Raw genomic sequence first — 20,739 nt, 5'->3', positions numbered from 1 at the left:
CTAGATGTTTCCACTTCACAATACCAGCACTTTTTTAAAAACCTGACTAGGCAAGTCAGTTAAGAACAAATTCTTATTTTCAATGACGGCCTAAGAACAGTGGGTTAACTGCCTTGTTCAGGGGCAGAACGACAGATTTGTACCTTGTCAGCTCGGGGATTTGAACTTGAAACCTTTCTAGCCCAACGCTTTAACCACTAGGCTACCCTGCCGTCACTTACAGTACAGTTGACCGGGGCAGCTCTAGCAGGGCAGAAATTTGATGAACTGACTTGTTGGAAAGGTGGCACCATCATAGGATACTTTGGCTATACCCCAGTGTATATATGTAATGATAAAATGTATAATAATTTGGTGGGCACTTATACCTGTCCTATTTTACACATGTACAAATGTGTATTAATTACGCATGTGTGAATTGGAAATGTTTTTTTTTGTGCATATCCCAACTCTCCCTGAAACACCCTTGGAGAGTGGGGTCACGACCAGTCTACCATTATCAATGGCAACCCTATAGAAATTAGGGTTAAGTGCCTTGCTCAAGGTCACATTAACATATTTTCACCTTATCGAGGGATTCGAACTAGCGACCTTTCGGTTACTGGCCTAACGCTCTAATCGCTAGGCTACCTGCAGAATTATGCTTATAAGATTTCTGTCTTTTTTCAAAGGATCCAATAACTGTTAGTGTTATCTGAAGGATCACAGAACCCATTTGAGACCAGTATAATGATCACCTGTCATGTGAAGAGGGTTAAGGTTGACAGGCTCTTCTAAACATGCCGGAAAGGCAAAGTGAGGAGAGGAGGAACGCTGTGTTCTATCTAGAGCAGGAAGCTGAACAGAGAAACTCCCCCAGTAGTTGTTTATGCACCCTGGCCTCAAATAGCTTTCTGTTTTAGTGACAAGGTACAGGAAAAACAGCATCCTATCCAGTGTAATTGGGGAACGAACAGTCCCTGCTGAACAATTCCCTACGTTTTACAAGATCATTCCGATTTACAGTCAGGAATTTGGGCATTAGAGCAATGAGTCATGGGAATGCACTGGCTTTTCCCCTCTGGAGGATTCTCTGTGAGTGAAAAATAAAATTATAGAAGGGGGAGATCAGAAGTAACGTACCTGCATGAGACAGCAGCCCTCGCCTTTAGCACTGACAAACAACCCTGTGGGAATACTGGGAATCTGCAGCGAGAGGAGGGAAGGGAGAGAGAGACAGAGCGAGAGAGAAAGAGGAAAAAAAGGGAGAATAGGGTTGAGAGAGAAAAGGGGTGGGAGGGAGGAGACAGAGGCGGTTAGAGAGACAAACCATCAAACAGGCAAAGAGTCAAAACAGGACTAATATTTAATCCTACTACACCGGCTCTGACGCTTGTCGGATGTGCCAGGGCTTGCAAACTATTACGGACAACAAAGTTAAACCCAGCCGCGAGCTGCCCAGTGACGCAAGCCTACCAGATGGGCTAAATGCCTTTTATGCTCGTTTCAAGGCAAGCAACACTGACGCATGCATGATAGCACCAGCTGTTCTGGACGACTGTGTGATCACGCTCTCCGTAGCCGATGTGAGCAAGACCTTGAAACAGGTCAACATTCACAAGGCGGCGAGGCCAAGTGTTACATCCGTTGTCGGAATGAGACCAAAGCGAAGCGTGGAAAGTGTACATCTTCTTTGAATGAACACCAAATGAACACCAAAAAAACCCAACTAATAATAACCGAAAGTAATTGTCATCATTGTCCTCATATTAGCTAAAGTAACGTCCTAGTCAACATAGGTAATAGTACTAATGTGTTAGTAAACTGCTCCAATCATGCAGTAACGTTACAGTGTACAGTCAGTAAGCAGTTTACAGTTACACCGCAGGCCCCGGTGGCAATAAATGAATAAAACCAAAAGCTTACATGGAAGGGTTCCAGTGTTGTGTTGGATAGTCATAGCCAACTAGCTAACATAGCATCCCTCTGTTTGAGCAGGGTGTTTCAGTAGGCTAAACTAACTAACGTTAGCTGCATTTGCAAGTAAGTGAAACTGAAAGTGAAAAGACAAGATGAAATATCTCTCTCTCTTGCTTCTTATTTTTTGAAGAAGTTAATTTGTTGAAACGGTTCAACTTTTATCTTTCTCTCTCTTTGAGTCAACTAATCACCACATTTTATGCACTGCAGTGCTAGCTAGCTGTAGCTTATGCTTTCAGAACTAGATTAATTTTTTGATTATTTGATTGGGTGGACAACATGTCAGTTCATGCTGCAAGAGCTCTGTTAGGTTGGAGGACGTCCTCCGGAAGTAATAATAATAATTACTATGTAAGTCTATGGATGGGGGTGAGAACCAAGAGCCTCCTAGGTTTTGTATTGAAGTCAATGTACCAAGAGAAGGACGGAAGCTAGCTGTCCTCTGGCTACACCATGGTGCTACCCTACAGAGTGCTATTGAGGCTACTGTAGCCATTCATTGCAAAATAGTGTTTTAAACAATTATTTGGTGACATATTTCGTATAATTTTATCTAAAAATGATACATTTTAGAATGTTATACAATTTTTTAAAAATGATATAGTCTCATTATTGTTATTTTATTGTGTTACTTTTTTATATATATATTAGTGAATATTTTCTTAGCTCTATTTTCTTAAAACTGCATTGTTGGTTAAGGGCTTGTAAGTAAGCATTTCACGGTAAGGTCTACTACACCTGTTGTATTCGGCGCATGTGACAAATAAAATTTGATTTGAATGCTGTTGATGTAAGCAGCTGCAGTCAAATAGCCTGGCCACTAACCAGCATAGCTAAATTACCCCCAATTAAACTGACACAGCTAATTAGGGCAGATAATGACATGCCTGGCAGAGGGAACAAAAGTTCAAGCCCTTACCTGAGCTACTCCCTCACTGTGGGGATGAGAAGGAAATGTAGATGTACAGCCTGAACACACTCACTGGTTTATTCACTGGGAAACACATGCCATTGCTTAGATAAAGTCTCCTAGTTATCCTCAACTGCATTGACTTAGTGGATGTTATTTAAGATACCCATCATTGAAAATGGACAATTCTGTCATTTTTGCTTCTGTGTGTAGTGTGTATCTTGGTACCGTAGGGGTCCTTTAACTACTTGAGCAAGAGTGTTTACCTCAGAAAGAAGATGCCCTTAGGCACAGATCTAGGATCAGATTACCTTCCTCCAATCCTAACCTTAACCATTATGAGAGTCTAAGGGCAACGTGACCCTACTCCTTACCGAGGCGCTCTGCAGGATTTTTTGGTTGTCGCGGTGCAGTTCAAAGCTCTCCTGGAAGTCCAGGTTGGTAGAGGCCAGAGAGATGGTCAGGTTGACTCCTCCCACATATGACAGGATAGCGTACTCAGACAACGCCTGAAGAGCTACACACGTGTCCTAGAAAAGAGGACAGACACACAGTTATTAGAAGGATGCTTTGGACACAGTCTGACCAGATGAACAGTTACCAGTTGTTTCAAATTTACTTTGCTGTGCTGGTTATCTCTTCTAAAAGAGATTTGAAATGTCAGTGAGGCTAATCTGGTAATATAAAGGAAAAATACAACCACATTTTGGAGAATGCTTTGGACAAAGAGGCGGAGAGGCTTGTGAGGGGTACCTGTGTGGAGGAGAAGCCCCCGAGGGCGTTCCTCTGCTGGGAGAGCCACTTGACCACAGGCAGGGCGGAGGCCACGTCACCCAGTAGGGTGTAGGTCAGCAAGCCGTATGCTGTCATCTCCACCTCCGCTGACACCACTGGGACATAGAGGAGACTATTAGTATGCAAACACTAGACAGCCACCAGACATTCACACTAATACTCAAAGTCAAGATGTGAGAACATCATCAGTCATAGAGGATAGTCTAGCTGTGGCCACAGGAGGCGAGACAGTGTGTGTGTCTACCTGACTGAGAAAGACCGTCACTGAAGCCCATGAAAGTGTCCTCATCGGTCACCCTGCTGCCCGTCAGACTCCAGTGGGTGAAGCCGTCTGATTGAAACAGAGAAGAAAGAACAGTGAGTGATGGAGAGAAAGGAAAGTGTAAGGAACAATGTGAGAAAGAACAGTGCCATGTTAGTTTAGTGTTTAATATGAATTGGTAGGCAACCAAACTGATATGAGATCAGTTCCTTACAGCTGAGTACCTTGTGTGATGGCCATGTGGTTGAGGCGTCGGAGGCCGAGGGAAGCGTAGGGGCTTCGTAACAGAGCCAGGGCGTAGGAAGACAGGGCTGTGGTGTATGCGTCATCAGCTGTGTATGTGTTACTCTCCAGGAAACCCTTTGCCTTGGCCACAGCAATCTTCTCCTCCTGGGGAAGAGTACACATATTTATATAAATACACACACACATGCGCTAACACATTGCACACACAGACAAAACCTTCGTACGAGAAATGGATACACCTCTCTCCACAACGCCTTCCCTCCATCCGTATTCATCTTTCGCTTAAGTCAGGCATATTTGATCTTTGCTAAATGTTCAAGATCTGTACTGTTCCAACTCATACTCCTCAACTCAGATGTGCTGCTTATCAAAAGGCAAATAAACATTCTCTGAGGCATTAAAGGTAGGAGCACTTTCATCTTTTCCAGATGTGCCCCGTTTTCTTGAGCGCACTCAGATATGACTTCAGCAGCCACTCACTTTAGTCTGCCTAGTCATCTTTTAAATAACTGCATTTGTAAGAGGGAAGGAGTTTTGCTTTGATGTCAAGTCTCCTTTTATAGTTGGCATCAGTTTTAAAAGGCCTGATTCTCTGGAGAGCCCTTCAGGATAGATAGGGAAATATAGGAAGACAGGAAGAGAAAAGGTGGGTTTTGTGAAGGGGAAGGGAGATGGATGGAAGGGAGTGAAGAAATACTTTGTGAATACCTTGTGCAGAGCTGTGCATGAATGAATTGAGAGCTGACACAATAACAATCTGGGGTTTAACATTGGTATTGGCAACACGCTCAAAGTAGGACAAAGCATAAACATTACATGGACTCACTCCCTGAACACATAAACAGCAACATTCTTCTGCAACAATGACTTTGGCAGATAAAGGGCCTACCGCACTTAAAATAAAGGACACTGCTACCTTTCAATAGCCAAAGATATCTTTTTACTAGAGCGACCATGACAAAATGTCAGTGTCACCGCCAGTGTGTTCAAAAGTGTTGCTTCAAAGAACATTACAGAGGGTTTAACTGGCCGGTGAGCACGTCGTCTCGGGTTCAGCACCAGGGTAAGAGCATGGCGAGGTACCCCATGACAGGAATGTGGCCGACGTGTACTACCTTCCACAGGCATCATTGTCTCTGCATGTCCTCCTCATAAATATCTTGATGCAGTCAGCCAGGGATTAGATATTAGATGACTGCCACTGGAGCATAACAAATATGAGGGGCGCCGTGCCAGAACATCCATATTTTGTGCTGATGGGAATGTACCGGCAAACACACAGTAACGCACGCACACACACCAGAGGAGGCTGGTGGGAGGCGCTATAGAAGGATGGGCTCATCGTAATGGCTGGAATGGAATAGCATCAAACATATCGAACATATGGAAACCATATGTTTGACTCCGTTCCATTGATTCCATTCCAGCCATTACAATCAGCCCGTCTGCCTATAACTCCTCCCAATAGCCTCCTCTGACATACACACATACACACACATATTCTGTTATGAGGTCTGAGCTTGAAAGATTCACTGAAAGTCCAATTTACATCCACATATAAATGTCAGGTAAGGATTCACTGTGCTAAATAATGCTGTTCAGGAGGTGAGGCTGATTGGTAGGAAAGGTCATGGTCCCACCCATTGTTCCTCTTACCTCTGTAGTTATTCCTGTCTCCAGGAGGGCTGCAACCACGTACGCTGTCAACGAGATCTTTCCATGGATTCCTCCCTTTAGATGGAGAATAACACTGGTTAATGGTGCCTATGAAAACACACACACCTTGTACGTGTACATCTCTCCACACTGTCTATGGTTCTGGGTCACTATGTCAGGCATCACCACAGGCCAGTCTCCTGTTACACAACACAGATACACCTACGCACGCACCTGCAGGTCTTTGTTGAGGATGCGTCCCATGGCGGGGAAGGAGCCCTCCTCTCTCTGGTGGTTGATGAGCCAGGCCTTGGCAGCACGCAGCTCCTCTGGGTCAATGAAGATGAACCCACGAGACTGAGCAAAGGATTTCAACACAAATGCTGTCAGCCTGGAGGGGAGTGAGAAAGAGAGAAGAGACAGATACAGGGAGGGAGGGAGGGAGGGAGGGAGGGAGGGAGGGAGGGAGGGAGAGAGAGAGGGAGGATTGGGTTTCTTTCAAGCATGTGCTGACATATCGTTCAAAAATACTTATCAAACTTCACATCAGAGTTCACATAAACCATTTGAATGGGGTGGAATGTTCCCCAACCAGTCACACATTTTAAATCTCTAAACAGAAACAAGGTTGAGTGAGATGGCAGCTGTTACATGCTACGTCATGGTGAGAAAATCAAACTACATAAAAATCCTGTCAGGCAAAAACAGATTGACAGAGAGAGGGATGGAGGGGTGGTACAGAGCGAGGGGAGAGCAGATGAAGATGGAAGAGAGGAAGATGGAGGAGTGGGTGGTACAGATCGAGGGAGAGCAGATGAAGATGGAAGAGAGGAAGATGAAGGAGGCGTGGGTGGTACAGAGCGAGGGAGAGCAGATGAAGATGGAAGAGAGGAAGATGGAGGAGGAGTGGGTGGTACAGAGCGAGGGAGAGCAGATGAAGATGGAAGAGAGGAAGATGGAGGAGGAGTGGGTGGTACAGAGCGAGGGAGAGCAGATGAAGATGGAAGAGAGGAAGATGGAGGAGGAGTGGGTGGTACAGAGCGAGGGAGAGCAGATGAAGATGAAGATGGAAGATGGAGGAGGGGTGTGTGGTACAGAGCGAGGGAGAGCAGATGAAGATGGAAGATGGAGGAGGAGTGGGTGGTGCAGAGCGAGGGAGAGCAGATGAAGATGAAGAAGGAAGATGGAGGAGGAGTGGGTGGTACAGAGCGAGGGAGAGCAGATGAAGATGGAAGATGGAGGAGGAGTGGGTGGTACAGAGCGAGGGAGAGCAGATGAAGATGAAGATGGAAGATGGAGGAGGGGTGTGTGGTACAGAGCGAGGGAGAGCAGATGAAGATGGAAGATGGAGGAGGAGTGGGTGGTACAGAGCGAGGGAGAGCAGATGAAGATGAAGAAGGAAGATGGAGGAGGAGTGGGTGGTACAGAGCGAGGGAGAGCAGATGAAGATGAAGAAGGAAGATGGAGGAGGAGTGGGTGGTACAGAGCGAGGGAGAGCAGATGAAGATGAAGATGGAGGAGGAGTGGGTGGTACAGAGCGAGGGAGAGCAGATGAAGAGGAAGATGGAGGAGGAGTGGGTGGTACAGAGCGAGGGAGAGCAGATGAAGATGAAGATGGAAGATGGAGGAGGAGTGGGTAAAACGCAGATAGTCACCACAGGATCCAGCAGCTTTTCAGTGTCAAGAACGAGGACTGTCACAAAGCCAAATCAAGTATGTTTCTGCATGCTGGAATATAAACATTCTGAATGTATAAAAAACAGTCATCCCCAGGGTAGGTATTTCTAATGTCCAGAAACAGTGTATGACCTGGAGTTTCTGAACTGGAATCACAGCAAAATCAAACCCCAGATCCACAGAGAGGCCAATGGCGAGGGACCCGTCCAGGCTAATAAACACACGGTCATACATAAACAACTGCCCTTAGTGAAACATGCACACTGGCCAATGCTCTTTAATTACAGACCGGCATTCCATTACAGCATCCTCCCCAGAGCAGCCAAATGATGAGACAAGCTGCTTACCATAAAAAAAGGAGAAATAAATAAATAAACCATGTTTTTTTTTTCAAACATACATTTGGGCCGTAACTCAAGGAACAAGCCAAGAGAGAGTAAGAAAAAAATCTCTCCCATAAACCACGGTATTAAATCTTCTCTTGCTGTGCCCTGGAAGTTATGTCTCCCCAGAGAGGCAGCAAGAATTTTTATAATGTTAAGTAATATTGTGTCACCGGCTTTAACTGCCAGGCCCCAGAGAGAGTTGCTGGGTAGCGTAAAGATGATTTAGTGGGCGAGTAAACGCCAGAGACCGGGCTGCTTCCTCCACTCTGGCTGGCTGAAGTCACTCCCTCCCTCCCTGTGGGCTTCCACTCCCTCACTGGACTTTGAGGAAGTTGTTGACATGTTGTTATGTATAGCACACAGAGGTCATTCAGAACAGCACATTGGAGCTGGAACCATAGAAGTCAATAGAAGTTGGAACCAAGGTTTTTTTTATAATTGCCTAAAGGAACGACCAAGACTTCCTGACAAGTAAGTCCCATGTTAACAACGCCACAACATGATAAATTCCCTGGCTACTGGTTATTTTGATGCAGGTTTAATAACGGATGTATTGTTTGGGAAGTACTTGCAAAAAGTTGGTCAAATAGACAGAGGTTTTCTAAATAAGTCCAAACACACACACACACACACACACACACACACACACACACACACACACACACACACACACACACACACACACACACACACACACACACACACACACACACACACACCAGGGCTATGTGAGAGGGAGGAGAAGGGGTTACCATGTCCAAACACATAGCGATAACAACCATTCTCCATTTCAACATGTAAACATCTATCAATCAAGCATCCAGTTATCTAAGAGCTGACTTGATACAAAGACCATATTCCTGCTATATTCACCCTCGTTCCTCACCATGCCTGTTTGGCATTGGAGTAGAAATCGATTGTTTAACACAACACAGTATTAGTTAGTTCTATTAGTTCTCTCAATCTCTGCTATCAGTTCCAGTTCATGCCAGCCTCAACATGTCCCGTGTGTATCTAACCAGGCACCACTAACAGGCCCAGAGTATGGAGCTTCCATCAGGCTGCATATTTACCCCAGGCCAGGATATTAAGTAGGCTACAGGGATTGAGGGGTTGAAGGGGCGGTGGTGGTGGTGGCAGGGGTTCTGCAGATTACACCAGCATGTGGCTCTCATTGGATCCAGACGGAGGCTGGTATGCGAGCGATGCCGGAAGAGGGGCTGCCAGGTCCGGTCCAGGGCCCTCCACAGCACCCCCACCCCCAACCCTGCAAAGACATCTTGACATATCCCAACACCACTCCACTAAACACACAGAGACACAAGCACTCACAATCACACACACACACACACACACAGACACACACGCGCACAGAGCATCTGAATCTGCATGAGAGGCAGGCAGGGGGTAGTGATGAAAACCAGCCCATCCTCATCCTTAGCTCTGTGTCCCAATATTCAACCCACAGGGACATACACAGAGAGCAGAGTAGGGCTAAAAGCCTTGGCATCACCCAGACCAGGCATTAGCGGATGGAGCCTGTGTCATTATGTACAATCTTTTCATTAGGCCCTGCAATGTCCGCTCAGATACATTTTTACAAGCTGGAATACATTAACACTGCATTAAGAGCACTGTCAACCTACCCATAAATGACCTGTGCTAATGATTAACTCTGGAGGCCAAACAAAAGGTGGGTTGTTCTGACATATAAACACCAAGCTGATGGATTAAAACAGTGTTTGTTGCTACAGGTTTACATAAGGTTTAACATCTGGGTCCTGCCATGTGGCCCGTGGCTCCAAAACCAATGCTTACACTATTATGGCCGTTACACTTCATTTCGTCTTAATATCCTCTTCCTGCATACAGAGGTTTGAAGGGTTTTTATGTAAAAGTTTAATGTTATCACTAATCACACCGGAGCAGTAATTAAATTGCTTTATTTTTTATACTTTTTTAAATTGGTGTAGTTCTTTCCTTGAGCTGTTCTTGTGTATTAATGTTCTGCATTATGTCATTATGTCATGTTTTGTGTTGAACCCCAGGAAGAGTAGCTGCTGCTTTTGCAACAGTTAATAGGATCCTAATAAAACACCAAACACATGCCCCAGTTCCAGTTTGTAGGGCATGTCGAAAGGCACAACACATTTCCGTTAAAGGGCAATTCCACCACTTTTCAACTTCATTTTCATTACCTCCAGCACAATAACAGTGTATCATATGTGAAAAAAAAGTTATATACGATAACATTACATTTACATTTGAGTCATTTAGCAGATGCTCTTATCCAGAGCAACATACAGGAGCAATTTGAGTTAAGTGCCTTCCTCAAGGGCAGTAGTGCTCAATTTGTAAATTGTGAGAGACGGGGGTGACCTGGGGATCTCTGAGCTCCCGGAAGATCACCTTTATAATAAAGCATTGCATGCATATCATCGCATTTGCGTAGTGGTCTAGACTAGATCAGTAGAGACTATTTTTGTAGCCTTTTATAAACGCATTTCATGCAATTCTGTCATTTTATATGACTAGAAACTTTAGCATAATATTTTTTAATACCGCACAAATGATTGAATTGTCAGGCTACTTTGACACTGACAAACTGAGAATGTGAGATCATTAAAAACGACCTCGTCTTGAATCCATCAATAGCTTAGGCCTAGGTGTGTGGAGATCGTACAATATGAGGAAATTAAAGTCCTAAAAAGCTTCCAGTTTCTCAACCAATGATGAGCAGCTTACTCACCGGCGATGGCCAATGCTCTCGTGCCAAAAGCCTATCTCTCTCGTTTTAGTTTTAGTTTGTAAAAACAATTCTGTTTGCTTAATAGGCCTATTTGGAAGACAGATAAGTATTTTTGTTTAAGCAGGAGCCTGTGAGAGATTGTCTCTCGCACCACAGCACCTGCCACGAGTTGGTCTCTAGGATACAATGTTGTGCAAATCATAAACACGGGCAGGCCCAACCCGAATCAATTCTTAAAATATCAGGTGCGGGATGAAAATCTACATTTTCACAATAGGCAAAGTTTTTTTTAGGGGGCAGGACAATTACAGAGGAGGCAACTCAAATTAACTCTCACTTTTATTCCAATTTTTACATTGCAAACAGCGAAAATTACGTTTCATGCCACGAGAGGTACCGGATCCTGGCAAATAGGATCTAAACAGTCCAAAACTGAGAGGTGCTGGATGCTGTTCTGGCAGGATCCGACTCAAATTAAGCACTGGCACAGACAGATTTTTCACTTAGTTGACTGGGGGTTCAAACCAGAAAGCTTTTGGTTACTGGCCCAATGCTCCTAATCACTAGGCTACCTGCCACCATCAAAAGGTAAAATATTTCACAAACAGTCCTTTTCAAACACTATGAGATTCGCAGTGACGTGGGGAGCAAAAAAATACTTTCCCACTGGCTAGAAATGCATTGCAGGTTTAAAATAAATACTTTCCCACTGGCTAGAAATGCATTGCAGGTTTAAAAAATACTTTCCCACTGGCTAGAAATGCATTGCAGGTTTAAAAAAAATACTTTCCCACTGGCTAGAAACGCATTGCAGGTTTAAAAAATACTTTCCCACTGGCTAGAAACGCATTGCAGGTTTAAAAAATACTTTCCCACTGGCTAGAAACGCATTGCAGGTTTAAAAAAATACTTTCCCACTGGCTAGAAACGCATTGCAGGTTTAAAAAAAATACTTTTACTCCTACTCTGTGATGTCACAGAGAAGCATTTTTTAGGACCTTAATCTTTTTAACCACAGATCATTGAAACGCTCTGTTTTCACATATGTATATATTGGTATGATGGAGATAATGAATATCAGGTTGAGAAGTGGCGGATAGGCCCTTTAAGTGGCCTGGAGCCTAGCAAGCTCCTCTGTCTCCAGTGGTAGTGTGGGTGTGAGGACGGAGGGAGTGTAATGTAGTCTACAGACAGAGGTGGTGCCTTGCCCATGGGGCCAAAACAACCAGGGGCCATTCTGTACCGAGTGCATTAACCCGCTTTAACAGCAAATAACTCACTGGAGCCCCATTGCTGCCTGGGGGAACCAATTACAAGTTTGTGTATGATTCTCCTGGGTATATTTAACCTGCTGTTTCACAGTCTGAGCTATATTAAATATCATAATACCCACATCAACTAATAAATCACACTGAAGGTATGCAAGCGGCCCGAATATGCAAGCGGAACATTGGAGCCTCTCATAAACTCCGTATTCACTATTCCAAATATTATGACATGGTTGTGGCCTCTTGCCTGCCTCCAGGGATGTGTAAACATTAAATAAACACTCAGCGAGCCTAAGTCGGCCGAATTAAACACAGGGTTATGAGGGTATGAATGTTGACCATATGTATTCAAAGTTACTGATAAGAGCTTCATTGTTTCTGCCAATAACATGCCGGGTAAAGTGAGATGCAATATGCAGTTTTTTGTTGTCGTTTTTTAAATTAAATTAAATTTGACCCCTTTTTCTCCCCAATTTCGTGGTATCCAATTGTTTTAGTAGCTACTATCTTGTCTCATCGCTACAACTCCCGTACGGGCTCGGGAGAGACGAAGGTTGAAAGTCATGCGTCCTCTGATACACAACCCAACCAAGCCGCACTGCTTCTAAACACGCGCATCCAACCTGGAAGCCAGCCGCACCAATGTGTCGGAGGAAACACCGTGCAACCTTGGTTAGCGAGCACTGCGCCCGGCCTGCCACAGGAGTCGCTGGTGCACGATGAGACAAGGACATCCCTACCGGCAAAGCCCTCCCTAACCCGGACGACGCTAGGCCAATTGTGCGTCGCCCCACAGACCTCCCGGTCGCGGCCGGTTACGACAGAGCCTGGGCGCAAACCCAGAGTCTCTGATGGCACAGCTGGCGCTGCAGTACAGCGCCCTTAACCACTGCGCCACCCGGGAGGCCTTGCAATATGCAGTTTTAATCTATGTACCATACAGAGTTAACTGACGTGGGAAGTAAACTTAAAGGAACAGCAGATGACTTACTGAGGGATGTAATTCAAGGGAAGAGTAGAGGACTTACCACATGCTCCCAGAGAAGTCCCTCTCTCCAAAGGCACTATAAGATCCATCCTGGCGCTTATAGGTCAGTTGTCTCTGGTACCCTGGGAAGGTACAGGGGAGAGGGGATCAGTGGGTGGAAGCTATCTAGACCAGGTGAATATCAGAGAACGTGTACACTGTGGATTTAGATCTAAGTGAATAGTAATGGATTGATTTTGTATGGTGATCTTCAATAGGGGCCACTTGAGATGTGATTCATAACTCGCAGGAAAATCTCAAGACAGGTCTCAAAGCCCTTGAACCATTGGTGGTTTACCTTGCAGCAGGTAGTCTGTGGCCTCGGCCTCCACCTCAGGGCTGAGCTGACTTGTCTTCTGCAGGTACTTGAGGACAAAGACATTGGGGGCAAAGTGGATCATGTTCTGCTCCCCACAGCCGAAGGGCAGCCGTAGCAGCTTGTCCAGGTTGTTGAGGGTGGGGCCCATCACGTCCCCTGAAATCACAAAGCACAGCGCAGAAACAGATCAGCAACACTGCCTCGCATAAAGGTAGTTTTATTGAGTTACAATCTCTTTTTAAAAACAGAATTGGTCTTAAAATAAATTAGCTGCAGGATCTACAGGATTGCAATAGACTATGACCATATCATCAAATGTAATTTAGAGAGAAATTGGCGATGCTTACTATGATTAACCACAAGGACAAGGTACTGTATGTCAAAGTGAACAGGATGTTTTCAGAGTGCATGGGTGAAGAGTAGCAGCAGACATTCAGATAATTACAATTATTGAGCTATGAAAAGGAAGTGGAAGAGGAATGGATGAGAAATAAATGGTGTCCCTCCTCACCTATCATGGATGCAGTGGCAGTCTCAGAGCCAGGCACCACGTTGTGAGGAACGCCCAGTGTGAAGGCCTCGTTGTGGTTCTCATCAGAGTCCTCCTTCCTCCAGATCTTAAACTCACCCACCGAGCCCCAGCCCGTGGAGAAACCAATGTGACGCACCTGCCCAGGGAGGGGGATGGACCACTGCAGGATCACCGACTCATTGGACGGCTGCAAGCCATGTCCGACCTATCAATGATTGATACGAGAGATTAGAGGTTCTTGACTAGAGTAAATGGGTGAAGTTGTCCCTAACCACTGATACAGGGTCAGATGTCTTTCATTGACCTAACGGTTACGATTAGGATCGGGAGTAGAGTATGTGATTTGAGATCTGTGGCTCAAGTGCTGGTTAGAGAAATAGACCCAGCACTTTGTTATTCTCATTTATAGTAGTTAAAACAATGTGCAGTGCTTAACATTTTACATACATACATTTCAACAAACATGAATGACATCACACTTGCTCAGACTCACATTCCCACCGTATCCACACCCAATGTTGTTTCCGATGCTTGTAAGACTCATATGGCTTCACATTGTGTTGTGTTGTTTCTGTCTGTAGCCAGATTTTGTTCAGTATTTCAATAATAAAGCATTTGATTCTTCCATGCATATTTTAAGTTGTCGATTGTTTTTTTCTATGTATGTTTTTTGTTTATTGTATAAAAAAATAATAAGTAAAATACAATATTACAAAAAAGGTTTTGCAAGGTTAGGTTTTGCAAGGTTCCAATAGAAGCCTGATACAATATAAATGTGGTCCTGAATTTCTTATTGATCAGAAGACTGATCTAATGAGAAAATGGTTGAAAAAGGTGTTCGCTCAGCTGTACAGAGGAAGTCCCTGTGACTAGTCCCTGTCAATAGTCAAATACTAGAACCCAATAAGATTCTACTTAAAAAGCACTTTGGGTTGATTTTGCATGTACAAATCCGAGGCACACATAAAGTCCATTACCAAGAGTTGGCAAGAGCAGTCTTCATCACATATTTCCAACATCCACTCCCCATGCAAATGAACAGATTGCCCCCTGGGTATTGCTAAGCATTTTTTAATCACATTAAACCAAAGACCATGCAGAGATGAACATGGCTCATCAAACCAAAATGAAATCGGTCACTAGAAAAATACATTAATCTTATTGGGCCATACAGGGTTCTAGAGCAGGCTTTTAATTGCTCCCTTTGGTGAATGGTGCGAGGCTAATGCAGGGTTCAGGCCTGTGTGCCAGGCAGCGCCATGCGGACGCCACGGATCACTGAGTGTCCTCGCTGACATCAGCCAGTTAAGCGTGACCTCACAGGCATGTCATTAAAAGTGGTGCCAGTCCTCTTGACTACACAGCCCCTGTGCCTGCCCAGTCTAATGCTCCCTGTTTAACTCTGTCACTACCCCAACTCATTACTATACTCTACCTCATGCCCTGACTGACTGACTGACTGACTGACTGACTGACTGACTGACTGACTGACTGGGGCTCTATGTTGAAGATGACATGGTGGATCTGTATAGGATTCATAAGAGGACACAAATCCCAAAACTCATTATGTAGGATAGATGCTCCAATATCCAAACGAGAACTAGGTTTGACCATCACCCTACTCTCACCTGCACCACACCACCATTCCAGCTGACCCAGAAGCTGCGGAACTCATCCCAGGAGAGGATGCCCGGAGTGGGGGCGCTGACCACTGGCTCGCCCATCTTGCCCAGGGAGATCCAGGAGACAGTGTTCTGTCTGCCCCCCAGCACAATCTCCAGCATCTCAGCACTGTCGTGGGGGCTGGGTGAAAGGGCAAAGTGGGCGTCGTTGTGGGTCTTCACTGCCACCTCAAAGTGGGTCATCTTGGCCGGCTTCTTCACGTACTGGTACTCATACTTGTTGGGTGTAGAGATGTGGATCCGCTCTGAAAATGGAAATGTCAGATTTACATTCAATTGTGGCCCAGTGAGGAAAATAAATCAGACTGTATAGAGGCAGATTGGTGTTGGGTAACAGTCAAAATGTATTTGCTCTGAGACCTGTGTTGTACTATAGTACAACATATAAGTCTATACTGACCGTTGGGGCAGAAGAAGACACTGTAGGTGTAATGTCTGGGCAGGCCCTCTGGCTGTAGGAGGGAGAAAGAGTGAAACATGTTAGAGCTGACATCACTCTACTAATGACAGCACAAGGTACAGCGAGCATCTGCTCCCCATCTCATCTCTCTTCCCAGGCAGTCTCTCTCCCATTTCTCATACCTCCACCAGGACACTCCTCCGGACATAGTCAAGGCCAATGGGGCTCCTCCGATCCTCTAGGTCATCTGTGTTTTTGCTTGTTTTCGTTGACTGGAGTCCATCTGAGCAGCAGCCCGGTTCACTATATGCAATGGCCCGTGCTATGGCAGGAAAAACAAAAATACACTTCACCTCACCAAATATCAGCATTGTTGTTTTTTTGCTTGTAATTTCCCACTAAGCAGGACTTAGAATGCTATTTCAAGAAAAAGTTTTTTTAAAGTACATATAAAACCACCAAACACACCTTACATCTATCAACAACACAATCCCACGTTGCACAACACAAAACATGTTTGTCAAAGAACATGTAGTTCCCTTTGCAGAGAAGCACATTGGAGTCGTGGCTGTGAGCCAATGTGTTCTCTTTGTGTGTGTCTAGTGAGAGGGAACGACTAGGGGCCAGAGCCGCGGGGGGCCCATTTATTGCCAGTGACCTGAAAACTCATCAACATGCCACTGAGTGTCAGTGCAAGGCCCTGGCTGCTCCCCTGCTGGTGGCCTGCTTTGTTCCCAGATGTACTTTTGAGGGGACTGTTTGTATCGCTGGATGACCAGATCACATACGCATCAGGTCTTTCAGCAGCATGGAACGTCTTAGACATACAGTACAGACTTTAAAGGCCTCATGGACTTTGGGACGGCTGGATAGGAGAGGCAAAAGGCAGGTGTTACTCCTACACCATGGAACAACAGGGCAGTGTACCATACCAACCTGCAATATCCTAGAAATCAAATCCAAAACTTCAAGAGCTATTAGCAAGACGCCTAAAACATCAGCAAACTTTGAGGATTTCAGGAACTTGAATAACTATGAGAGAACTTGGAACTCTTCCCAGGGGGTTCCCCAGTAATTGACTAGCTGGAATAACCTGTAATGTTGGCAGCACCCAGCTCAGTGAAGGACAACACTATGGATGTGGGTGTGGCTTCTCCAGGAGCCACACACTTCTTCCTGGTGAGGTGATGCTTCCCGGGGTGGCCCACAAACTTGATGCCTTTGGGAACGGTCACTTTGACATGGACCTGAGGAAGTCCGAGAGAGAGAGAGAGAGACATGAAGGTCCTGCGTTAACACAACAGAGGTGGAGTTTTTCTGACAGGACATGATTGCACCATATCTGCTCTACGCTCCGTTCTTTCATGCAGTGTGACCTCCTCAAAGCTCTTAAAGGATTTTGGGTAATTTTCTAATTACATTGCACATTTTCCATGCAGACTGACTCATTGCTCTCAGGCTCCCTGAAGGATTAAGGTCCAGTCATTGTCCAAATTTCGCAGAGGACCCTGTAATGCTGTCAGATCGTTTCACTGTTCTTTATCCACATGCCACAAGTCGTAAATAACTTCCCAGAAAATATAAGAATCACATGTTCAGGCGGACATCAAAGCGAGGGCTCCATTGGCCCACATAATCACCTAACATGACATTACAGAGCAGCATGCACAGCCCTTTAACAGGCTTATCTGCCAACACCATGATGGAGGATGGACACACTTATGGTCATATTAGGACTGGATTGCTCTGCTCCAAGTGCAAATATTTCTATTTGATGGTCATGGTTTAGATCCGCCCCTTTCCTCAGCCCCTCACCTCTGCGCAGCTAGACAAGTAGTTGTAAACGGTCAGCGGTACTTTGGTCTGCTCCCCCTGTATCACACTGTAGGGGAGGGTGAAGTCTACGAAGAAGGGCTTGAAGGTACGAAGCTCCACCCTCTTGGAAAGGCCCAGCCCCTTCTCCTCTGACAAGCCAATGGCCTCCGTCACCCAGGTGGTAATGGAGTCTGGAACGTCCAATCGCAACTCGGCTTCCCCAGTGACATCACTGTTAAAACAGATTTTGGGGAAAAACTGAAACACAGACGATAATGCAAGATTCCAACAAAGCAATTTTCTCTAAGCATGACCCCATAGCAAACAGTGCTTCTGACCAATGTTTGGAACAAGAACATTATGACACTAATGGGATTGATCTAATACCGTATGTGTCTTATTAGGACAACAGCTGTAACTAAGTAATATTCTGCCCATAGCAATACATAGGTTTAAAAACAGGCAGTTAGGTGTTCGGTATAGATGGGTGAGATCATTGTTACTCATACTGACGTTGGTTTTGGCCAACTTTCACAGAGCATAATAAACGTTCTCGGAAATGACTAATGCCCTTCTTTTTGATGAAAGTCACCCAAAAACTACTTTGATACACTCAATAAGGGAAATCAAAGCGTTGGATTGAATAGGAAATTAGGCAGAACACAACTCTGCCCAAAGGAATCAAGCATATGGAAACATATGGCCAGTTCATTTATATTGGCTGGAAATGAATGGAAGGAGCTGTTGAGAAAGCCGGTGCGTGTTCCAACCCTGCTTAAATGAGCCACATTCACACCCACTGGGAGAAAATACTGGACAGTCAACGAGTGGTGAAATATCCCCTCTCAAATATGTACTCCCTTACCCCTCCTTCCCCACCCACTCCTCCATCTTCCAAGTTTTACAGATCTGGAACGCCACCAAATCCCCACAATCTGATGCAGCTGAGACCATCCCCACCCACCCACTCACTCAAACACACACACACAGAGATGATGTAGCTGAGACCATCCCCACCCACCCACTCACTCAAACACACAGAGATGATGTAGCTGAGACCATCCCCACCCACCCACTCACTCAAACACACACACACAGAGATGATGTAGCTGAGACCATCCCCACCCACCCACTCACTCAAACACACACACACAGAGATGATGTAGCTGAGACCATCCCCACCCACCCACTCACTCAAACACACACACACAGAGATGATGTAGCTGAGACCATCCCCACCCACCCACTCACTCAAACACACACACACAGAGATGATGTAGCTGAGACCATCCCCACCCACCCACTCACTCAAAACACACACACAGAGATGATGCAGCTGAGACCATCCCCACCCACCCACTCACTCAAACACACACACACAGAGATGATGTAGCTGAGACCATCCCCACCCACCCACTCACTCAAACACACACACGCGCACACACACACACAGAGATGATGTAGCTATTCCAGTACCTGACATTGACGCAGTGCCACACCCACGTCTCCGGGAAGAATGTCCGTCTGCGCTTCTCTGCTCTGCAACCAAAACACAACACAACCTGACATCAATAAAGGCCTTTCATTATGGACCTGGATGCAATAACCCGGAATTGGAAAATGGATTGTCTCTAAACCCTTGTTGACATGTGTTAAGGCACACCATGTGTATAATGTTTATCTGGAGGATTAAAGATATAGGCCCAGTTTCTACTTCAGATACTAGTGGGGCACAGTGGTTAGCTCCAGGGGGAAGAAACCTGGCTCTGTGCCTGTAGCTACCTGGGCACGGTGCGAGAGTTCATGGCTGCCACCAGCGTGGATGTGTGAGGCTGGAAGGCGGGAACGGCCTCGTCCGTGTACATCCCTCCACTCTGTCTGTGGTTCAGGCTCACCATGTCAGTCATCACCACCAGGCCAGTCTCCTGTTACACAGACACACATTGTAAAAGCGATCTACACTGAAGATCTTATGCCACGTCAGGTGATTGATTGGTGCCGGAGTATTGCCCTTACCGTGAAGGCGAAGCGGGCATCTTTAGTGATGTCCCAGTGCCATGGGAACACTGAAGAACGCCTCCGTCGGCTAGACGACAGCCCCGGCCACCAGAAGTGCCCGTCGTCTTTGGGGACTCCGAAGGCATCAGACACATCAAAGTCCGCCAGTTCTTTAAACACCTACAGAACAGTGGACATGGATGGCTTCAATTCATTTCCTGTCTGAATATAGATTAGTTGTACTATAGATTAGATATAAGGTAAGATGGAGGGAGACAGACCTTGTCTGGACTGAGCTGGAAGTCTGGCTTGAGGAGATAGAGGCTCTTGTCCACGGTGGCGACACAAACGCAGGAGCCCTTCTCACCACTGACACGCAGACTGATATGGTCACCTGGCATCGACTCATTGGTGGACAGAGAGACAGACACCTACAGAAAATAGGTGATACAAAAAAAATATACAGATCACATTTTAATGTCACATGCAGTACAGTGAAATGCCTTGTTTGATTGGAGACATCATCCACAGAGACTTTCAACTGAACTGTGAGTGCTCCTGTGAGAACCATAGCTGAAGCCGTGATGTCTTTATGGTCAGGAGTCAACAGTTAAATGCAGGGCTTGAAGACAGAGAATGACAGCCCTAAACTGTCACACCCCAAACCGGTTTTCACACACTAGCCCAAATTAGCCCTGGTCATGTGTTCCACTGGTCTCCAAATCCAACCCTTCATCATCCTGCCTGTCATGACCCCACTCATCGCCACACACACGCACGCACGCACACACGCACGTGTAACGGATGCGAAATGGCTAGCTAGTTAGCGGTGGTGCGGGCTAATAGCATTTCAATCGGTGACATCACTCGCTTTGAGACCATGAAGTAGTGGTTCCCCTTGCTCTGCAAGGGTCGCGGCTTTTGTGGAGCGATGGGTAACGATGCTTCGAGGGTGACTGTTGTTGATGTGTGCAGAGGGTCCCTGGTTCGAGCCCGGCGAGGGGACGGACTAAAGTTATACTGTTACACACACACACAGTCTCTGTCTCATCATGTCC

At 45.7% G+C, this 20,739-nt stretch overlaps 1 protein-coding gene across 1 annotated transcript in view; it reads right to left on the bottom strand.

Annotated features, from left to right (window-relative positions):
• cpamd8 (C3 and PZP like alpha-2-macroglobulin domain containing 8) overlaps nucleotides 1-20,739 on the bottom strand; it is a 54,029-nt gene that overhangs the window by 10,890 nt on the left and 22,400 nt on the right. The window contains exons 16-34 of the mRNA XM_065003058.1: nucleotides 19,963-20,112; nucleotides 19,700-19,861; nucleotides 19,466-19,608; nucleotides 19,160-19,222; nucleotides 17,684-17,915; nucleotides 16,962-17,115; nucleotides 16,051-16,190; nucleotides 15,869-15,920; nucleotides 15,415-15,713; nucleotides 13,766-13,991; nucleotides 13,234-13,410; nucleotides 12,937-13,018; nucleotides 6,063-6,219; nucleotides 5,829-5,903; nucleotides 4,151-4,316; nucleotides 3,909-3,995; nucleotides 3,623-3,759; nucleotides 3,244-3,399; nucleotides 1,123-1,185 (exon numbers count right to left, since the gene is read on the bottom strand). Of these exons, the coding sequence (XP_064859130.1) occupies nucleotides 1,123-1,185; nucleotides 3,244-3,399; nucleotides 3,623-3,759; nucleotides 3,909-3,995; nucleotides 4,151-4,316; nucleotides 5,829-5,903; nucleotides 6,063-6,219; nucleotides 12,937-13,018; nucleotides 13,234-13,410; nucleotides 13,766-13,991; nucleotides 15,415-15,713; nucleotides 15,869-15,920; nucleotides 16,051-16,190; nucleotides 16,962-17,115; nucleotides 17,684-17,915; nucleotides 19,160-19,222; nucleotides 19,466-19,608; nucleotides 19,700-19,861; nucleotides 19,963-20,112 (2,721 nt within the window). The remainder of the gene's footprint in view (nucleotides 1-1,122; nucleotides 1,186-3,243; nucleotides 3,400-3,622; nucleotides 3,760-3,908; nucleotides 3,996-4,150; nucleotides 4,317-5,828; nucleotides 5,904-6,062; nucleotides 6,220-12,936; nucleotides 13,019-13,233; nucleotides 13,411-13,765; nucleotides 13,992-15,414; nucleotides 15,714-15,868; nucleotides 15,921-16,050; nucleotides 16,191-16,961; nucleotides 17,116-17,683; nucleotides 17,916-19,159; nucleotides 19,223-19,465; nucleotides 19,609-19,699; nucleotides 19,862-19,962; nucleotides 20,113-20,739) is intronic.

Source organism: Oncorhynchus nerka, linkage group LG17 (genome assembly GCF_034236695.1).
Source record: "Oncorhynchus nerka isolate Pitt River linkage group LG17, Oner_Uvic_2.0, whole genome shotgun sequence".
Taxonomy (NCBI): domain Eukaryota; kingdom Metazoa; phylum Chordata; class Actinopteri; order Salmoniformes; family Salmonidae; genus Oncorhynchus; species Oncorhynchus nerka.
This window is presented reverse-complemented; position numbering and strand designations above follow the sequence as displayed.